This window comes from Phyllobates terribilis, unplaced genomic scaffold (assembly GCF_046119375.1).
Source record: "Phyllobates terribilis strain yellow unplaced genomic scaffold, ASM4611937v1 Scaffold_9__5_contigs__length_417890890, whole genome shotgun sequence".
Classification (NCBI taxonomy): domain Eukaryota; kingdom Metazoa; phylum Chordata; class Amphibia; order Anura; family Dendrobatidae; genus Phyllobates; species Phyllobates terribilis.
This window is the reverse complement of record NW_027362769.1, coordinates 189,897,117-189,905,801: the sequence shown is the minus strand read 5'-3', so window position 1 is coordinate 189,905,801 and position 8,685 is coordinate 189,897,117. Positions and strand designations below refer to the sequence as shown.

At 52.7% G+C, this 8,685-nt stretch overlaps 1 protein-coding gene across 1 annotated transcript; it reads right to left on the bottom strand.

Annotated features, from left to right (window-relative positions):
* Positions 1-159: 159 nt before the first annotated feature.
* Positions 160-2,976, bottom strand: UMPS (uridine monophosphate synthetase). Its single transcript, XM_073647541.1, is given in 7 exon segments — positions 160-755; positions 909-1,023; positions 1,243-1,418; positions 1,494-2,141; positions 2,220-2,373; positions 2,751-2,934; positions 2,936-2,976. Coding segments are annotated over 7 exon segments (1,479 nt in total). The 5' UTR covers positions 2,962-2,976; the 3' UTR covers positions 160-579.
* Positions 2,977-8,685: the final 5,709 nt, after the last annotated feature.

Sequence of the window (8,685 nt, the reverse complement as noted above, 5' to 3'; positions counted from 1 at the left end):
CTTCTACCCCCACCTCGCATTTAAAGGGGCAGTGCCGGTTTGTTCCCTGCAGACCTCGTCCTGCTCACGGCTGCTGGATACAACTGATACATTGTACCAGACTCTCCAGCAGTTATAGACACCCCCCCCCCCCCCCCCCTACACAATCACAGATCGGGAGACGGTCGGCCTTATTTATTAGCTGCAGTCCCATGTAAGCGCAGCTGACGCACTCTTCTTATTGTCAGAGATTATTCTGCTTTCTTTCAGGGAACAAAAACATTCTGGTTTATAGAAACTGTAAACCCGTCCTGAGCGATTGCTTCTGCCCCTGAGGTTTTGTTACAAGGTGTTGGGTCCATATTCCTAACAGCTGATCATCCAGACTGACACATTGTAACAAAGCTCCAGCCGGGGAGGAGCGCTGCGGCGTCTTTCAGTTTTTGGTCTCGCGTCCAAGATCTCGGCTTGTTGTCAGTGAATGAAAACTCCAGAATAACAGAAGGGAAGGCGCCATCTTGAGGCCGGCGGTGGTGACAGACAAGATGGAGGTCGTAGAGGTGTAGCCCCGTGTCCAGCGCCTCCTGCAGGGATGAGGTTTCACTCCCGTCCGCGGCTCCTGGTCTTGTACGCCTCCCAGCCGGCCTGTCGGTAAGTCTCCGCAGCCTCGCCGCGCCGGCTGGACGCCAGGATCCCGCGGCCCACGATGATGATATCAGAGCCCCTGTTCACAATGACATCATGGGGGGTCCGGTACTGCTGCCCCAGAGAATCTCCTGTGAGGGGCAAAGACATGCATGAGCCCCCGACCAGCAGGGATGAGGGGCACGATCCTCTCCCCCAGCAGTGATGGACCCCAATACAGGCAGCACATGGACAACAGGGGCCCATCGTGCTGAGCGTCACCTCTAGCCCATAATATCACCTACCTCCGGGCTGCATCTGGACCCCCGGAGTGAGGTGGAGAAACTGCGGACGCTCACTCACTCTGCCCCCCGAGATAAAGCCGAACACAAACGTGGGGCGCTCCTCCGCCATCTTCACCTGCAGGGGCAAGTCAGAAAAGTCATATGGCCGACAGTAATAGCGAGACCCCCACACAAGCGCCGGACCCCCGTCAAAACACCCCCCACCAGCACCAGACCGTCCACAGGCACCAGACCCCCACCAGCATCAAACCCCCCCACAGGCGCCAGACCCCCGTCAGAACTCCCTGCTTCCCCACTCGCGGACACCCTCCCTTCCTCCTCCTTCCCCACTCACAGCCGCCTTGGTGTATTCTCCGGTGGCCAGCGAGCCCTGGCAGCTCATCTCGGCAATCACCAGGCATCCTCTCCCCAGCGCTTCCCCCACCTCCTGCAGGCCTTGTACCACCCCCGGGCCGGGCACGGCCTGAACATTCACCACATCGGCCCAAGACGAGATTCTGAAAATGCCACCTGTGGGAAAAAACAAAAGTCAGGTCACAGCGCCCCCCGGAGACGAGAGGCTGCAGGGAGCAGAGCGGACGCTACCTTCATACTGATGCTTCACCGTGTTCCCAATATCAGCAAATTTACGATCTTCAAAGATCAGGAAGTCGTGCTGATCAGCGATCGCCCGCAGCCGGGAGGAGACATCGGGGGTGAAGTCGCTCAGGATGTCCACGTGGGTCTTCAGCATACAGATGGAGGGTCCCAGCTCCGCGGCCAGCCGGAGAAGCTCGGAGGAGTCCACCACGTCGGCCGACACGCACAGATTACTCTGCTTCTTCTCCATGAGGTGCAGCAGCCGCGTGGCCACAGGGTGGGCGCCAGGGAGCGCGGCGCGGGTGGAGTAGCTGAGGACGACGCTCGGCGCCTGCACCGGAGCTGCCACCTTATTGTCGGCAATGAATCTCCGGACGTTTTCCACCGTCTCTGCGTCCACCTTCTCCAGCCGCTGCAGGACGGCCATGAGCTGGGGGAGGGTGTAGGCGGAGTGCAGGGTGATGCCGCGCACCGCCAGCGCCTCCTGCCCGCCCTGCTCTCTGTCCACCAGCACAATGGCATCCGTCACCTGCAGCCCCTCCCTCCTCAGCACCTCCGCGGTCTCCAGGACGCTCGAGCCGCTCGTCACCACATCCTCGATGATCAGACAGCGCTCCCCGGGGGTGATGGCGCCCTCCACCAGGCGCTTGGTCCCTGCAAAAGAAGTATGAAAGATCCGCTCACCATGTGACACCGCCGGAAGCAAGAGGTCACGTGATCGCAAAATCTCACCGTAATCTTTGGCCTCCTTCCTGCGGATCAGCATCGGTATCAGGTGAGAGGTGCAAATCACGGTGGCGAGAGGCAGCGCGGTGTACGGCACGCCACAGACGGAGTCATACTGCACAGCGGCGTCCTGCGCCGTCTGATAGAGGCGCTCAGCAACCTGCGGGGGAAGACATGTCAGGAGGCGGCACGGCTAAGGGGGGCCGACGCGACAGAGGGTGGGGGCAACGCGTCAGGAGGGGGCGGCACGGTAAGGGGGGGGGGGCGACACGGCAAAGGGGGCACGGCGGAGGGGGCGACACATCAGAAGGGGGCATGGCGGAGGGGGCGACACATCAGAAGGGGGCACGGAGGGGGGGGCACTTTAGAAGGGGGGGCGGCACGGCGGAAGGGGGGGGGGCATAACCAGGACATTGCAGAGACACACAACCACATACACGCACCAAACCAATGGGGGGGGGCACATTTGTGTGTTGGGGACCCTGCTCCTCCCCCCACAATAAAGACCCCTCTTCCGCCTCCATCCATTCCCCGCACCTGGTTGAGCAGCGCCGGGTGGGACACGATCACCCTCAGGTCAAAGTACACGGGAGACAGGACCCCGCTCTTCAGGGTAAAGTGGCCGAACTTCAGCGCCTGAACCCGGTGCAGCTCCGCCGCCAACAGCTCCATCTGCCCATCCATCTGCCCACGTGTGCGGAACTTCCGGCCACCGGCGCCAGCACCAGAGGGCGACAGAGAACAACATCCGGCGACAAATCAGACTCCAACAAGATGGTGGCAAAAATGGAGAGAAATGTCCAGCAATAAGCGGAGACCGAGTGGCGCCACCAACGGGTCGAAACAGTGACTGCAGCTCTGGAGGATGAGACAAGATGTAACAGCAGAATAGTGAGTGCAGCTCTGGAGGATGAGACAAGATGTAACAGCAGAATAGTGAGTGCAGCTCTGGAGGATGAGACAAGATGTAACAGCAGAATAGTGAGTGCAGCTCTGGAGGTGACTGGAGGATAAGACACGATGTAACAGCAGTATAGTGAGTGCAGCTCTGGAGGTGACTGGAGGATAAGACACAGTATAAGGCTATGTGCACATGATGCAGAAATGCTCAGGATTTTTTCCTGAGAGTTTCTGCATCTCCATGGCAGAAAAAAACACATGCGGATTGTACATGAGGATTGTACATGCGGATTGTACATGCGGATTGTACGTGAGGATTGTACGTGAGGATTGTACGTGAGGATTGTACATGAGGATTGTGCGTGCGGATTGTACATGCGGATTGTACATGAGGATTGTACGTGAGGATTGTACGTGAGGATTGTACGTGAGGATTGTACGTGCGGATTGTACATGAGGATTGTGCGTGCGGATTGTACATGCGGATTGTACATGAGGATTGTACGTGAGGATTGTACGTGCGGATTGTACGTGCAGATTGTACATGAGGATTGTGCGTGCGGATTGTGCGTGCGGATTGTACGTGCGGATTGTACATGAGGATTGTGCGTGCGGATTGTGCGTGCAGATTGTACGTGCGGATTGTACGTGCGGATTGTACGTGCGGATTGTACGTGCGGATTGTACGTGCGGATTGTACGTGCGGATTGTACATGCGGATTGTACATGAGGATTGTGCATGCGGATTGTACATGCGGATTGTACATGCGGATTGTACATGCGGATTGTACATGAGGATTGTACATGAGGATTGTGCGTGCGGATTGTACATGCGGATTGTACATGAGGATTGTACATGAGGATTGTGCATGCGGATTGTACATGCGGATTGTACATGAGGATTGTACATGAGGATTGTACGTGCGGATTGTACATGAGGATTGTGCGTGCGGATTGTGCGTGAGGATTGTGCGTGCGGATTGTACATGCGGATTGTACATGAGGATTGTACATGAGGATTGTGCATGCGGATTGTACATGCGGATTGTACATGAGGATTGTACGTGCGGATTGTACATGAGGATTGTACATGAGGATTGTGCGTGCGGATTGTACATGCGGATTGTACATGAGGATTGTACATGAGGATTGTGCATGCGGATTGTACATGCGGATTGTACATGAGGATTGTACATGAGGATTGTGCGTGCGGATTGTACATGAGGATTGTACATGAGGATTGTACATGAGGATTGTGCGTGCGGATTGTACGTGCGGATTGTACATGAGGATTGTACATGAGGATTGTGCGTGCGGATTGTACGTGTGGATTGTACATGAGGATTGTACATGAGGATTGTACATGAGGATTGTACATGAGGATTGTGCGTGCGGATTGTACGTGCGGATTGTACGTCCGGATTGTACATGAGGATTGTACATGAGGATTGTACATGAGGATTGTGCGTGCGGATTGTACGTGCGGATTGTACATGAGGATTGTGCGTGCGGATTGTACATGAGGATTGTACATGAGGATTGTACATGAGGATTGTACATGAGGATTGTGCGTGCGGATTGTACGTGCGGATTGTACATGAGGATTGTGCGTGCGGATTGTACGTGCGGATTGTACATGAGGATTGTACATGAGGATTGTGCGTGCGGATTGTACGTGCGGATTGTACATGAGGATTGTACATGAGGATTGTGCGTGCGGATTCTACATGCGGATTGTACATGAGGATTGTACATGAGGATTGTACATGAGGATTGTACGTGCGGATTGTATGTGCAGATTGTACATGAGGATTGTACATGAGGATTGTGCGTGCGGATTGTACGTGCGGATTGTACATGAGGATTGTGCGTGCGGATTGTGCGTGCGGATTGTACATGCGGATTGTACATGAGGATTGTACATGAGGATTGTACGTGAGGATTGTACGTGCGGATTGTACGTGCAGATTGTACATGAGGATTGTGCGTGCGGATTGTGCGTGCGGATTGTACGTGCGGATTGTACATGAGGATTGTGCGTGCGGATTGTACGTGCGGATTGTACGTGCGGATTGTACGTGCGGATTGTACGTGCGGATTGTGCGTGCGGATTGTACATGCGGATTGTACATGAGGATTGTACATGAGGATTGTACATGAGGATTGTACGTGCGGATTGTACATGCGGATTGTACATGAGGATTGTGCGTGCGGATTGTACGTGCGGATTGTACATGAGGATTGTGCGTGCGGATTGTACGTGCGGATTGTACGTGCGGATTGTACGTGCGGATTGTACGTGCGGATTGTACGTGCGGATTGTACGTGCGGATTGTACGTGCGGATTGTACATGCGGATTGTACATGAGGATTGTGCATGCGGATTGTACATGCGGATTGTACATGCGGATTGTACATGCGGATTGTACATGCGGATTGTACATGAGGATTGTACATGAGGATTGTACGTGCGGATTGTACATGAGGATTGTGCGTGCGGATTGTACGTGCGGATTGTACATGAGGATTGTACATGAGGATTGTACATGAGGATTGTGCGTGCGGATTGTACATGAGGATTGTGCGTGCGGATTGTACGTGCGGATTGTACATGAGGATTGTACATGAGGATTGTGCGTGCGGATTGTGCGTGCGGATTGTACGTGCGGATTGTACATGAGGATTGTACATGAGGATTGTACGTGCGGATTGTACATGAGGATTGTGCGTGCGGATTGTACGTGCGGATTGTACGTGCGGATTGTACATGAGGATTGTGCGTGCGGATTGTACATGAGGATTGTACATGAGGATTGTGCGTGCGGATTGTACGTGCGGATTGTACATGAGGATTGTACATGAGGATTGTGCGTGCGGATTGTACGTGCGGATTGTACATGAGGATTGTACATGAGGATTGTACATGAGGATTGTACGTGCGGATTGTACATGAGGATTGTGCGTGCGGATTGTACGTGCGGATTGTACATGAGGATTGTGCGTGCGGATTGTACATGAGGATTGTACATGAGGATTGTACATGAGGATTGTGCGTGCGGATTGTACGTGCGGATTGTACATGAGGATTGTACGTGCGGATTGTACATGAGGATTGTACATGAGGATTGTGCGTGCGGATTGTACGTGCGGATTGTACATGAGGATTGTGCGTGCGGATTGTACGTGCGGATTGTACATGAGGATTGTGCGTGCGGATTGTACGTGTGGATTGTACATGAGGATTGTACATGAGGATTGTGCGTGCGGATTCTACATGCGGATTGTACATGAGGATTGTACATGAGGATTGTACATGAGGATTGTACGTGCGGATTGTATGTGCAGATTGTACATGAGGATTGTACATGAGGATTGTGCGTGCGGATTGTACGTGCGGATTGTACATGAGGATTGTACATGAGGATTGTACATGAGGATTGTACGTGAGGATTGTACGTGCGGATTGTACGTGCAGATTGTACATGAGGATTGTACATGAGGATTGTGCGTGCGGATTGTACGTGCGGATTGTACATGAGGATTGTGCGTGCGGATTGTACGTGTGGATTGTACGTGCGGATTGTACGTGCGGATTGTACGTGCGGATTGTACATGAGGATTGTACATGAGGATTGTACATGAGGATTGTACATGAGGATTGTACGTGCGGATTGTACATGCGGATTGTACATGAGGATTGTGCGTGCGGATTGTACGTGCGGATTGTACATGAGGATTGTGCGTGCGGATTGTACGTGCGGATTGTACGTGCGGATTGTACATGAGGATTGTACATGAGGATTGTACATGAGGATTGTACATGAGGATTGTACGTGCGGATTGTACATGCGGATTGTACATGAGGATTGTGCGTGCGGATTGTACGTGCGGATTGTACATGAGGATTGTACGTGCGGATTGTGCGTGCGGATTGTACATGCGGATTGTACATGAGGATTGTACGTGCGGATTGTGCGTGCGGATTGTACATGCGGATTGTACATGAGGATTGTACGTGAGGATTGTACATGAGGATTGTACGTGCGGATTGTACATGCGGATTGTACATGAGGATTGTGCGTGCGGATTGTACGTGCGGATTGTACATGAGGATTGTGCGTGCGGATTGTACGTGCGGATTGTACGTGCGGATTGTACGTGCGGATTGTACGTGCGGATTGTACGTGCGGATTGTACATGAGGATTGTGCGTGCGGATTGTACGTGCGGATTGTACGTGCGGATTGTGCGTGCGGATTGTGCGTGCGGATTGTACGTGCGGATTGTACGTGCGGATTGTACATGAGGATTGTACATGCGGATTGTACGTGAGGATTGTACGTGAGGATTGTGCGTGCGGATTGTACGTGCGGATTGTACATGAGGATTGTACATGCGGATTGTACATGAGGATTGTGCGTGCGGATTGTACGTGAGGATTGTACATGCGGATTGTACGTGAGGATTGTGCGTGAGGATTGTACGTGCGGATTGTACGTGCAGATTGTACATGAGGATTGTACATGAGGATTGTGCGTGCGGATTGTGCGTGCGGATTGTACGTGCGGATTGTACATGAGGATTGTGCGTGCGGATTGTACGTGTGGATTGTACGTGCGGATTGTACGTGCGGATTGTACGTGCGGATTGTACGTGCGGATTGTGCGTGCGGATTGTGCGTGCGGATTGTACATGCGGATTGTACATGAGGATTGTACATGAGGATTGTACATGAGGATTGTACGTGCGGATTGTACATGCGGATTGTACATGAGGATTGTGCGTGCGGATTGTACGTGCGGATTGTACATGAGGATTGTGCGTGCGGATTGTACGTGCGGATTGTACGTGCGGATTGTACGTGCGGATTGTAAGTGCGGATTGTACGTGCGGATTGTACATGAGGATTGTGCGTGCGGATTGTACGTGCGGATTGTACGTGCGGATTGTACGTGCGGATTGTGCGTGCGGATTGTGCGTGCGGATTGTACGTGCGGATTGTACGTGCGGATTGTACATGAGGATTGTACATGAGGATTGTACGTGAGGATTGTACGTGAGGATTGTGCGTGCGGATTGTACGTGCGGATTGTACATGAGGATTGTACATGCGGATTGTACATGAGGATTGTGCGTGCGGATTGTACGTGAGGATTGTACATGCGGATTGTACATGAGGATTGTACATGCGGATTGTACGTGAGGATTGTGCGTGCGGATTGTACATGAGGATTGTACATGAGGATTGTACGTGCGGATTGTACATGAGGATTGTACATGCGGATTGTACATGAGGATTGTGCGTGCGGATTGTACGTGCGGATTGTACATGAGGATTGTACATGAGGATTGTGCGTGCGGATTGTACATGAGGATTGTGCGTGCGGATTGTGCGTGCGGATTGTACATGAGGATTGTGCGTGCGGATTGTACATGAGGATTGTGCGTGCGGATTGTACATGAGGATTGTGCGTGCGGATTGTACATGAGGATTGTGCGTGCGGATTGTACATGAGGATTGTGCGTGCGGATTGTACGTGCGGATTGTACGTGCAGATTGTACATGAGGATTG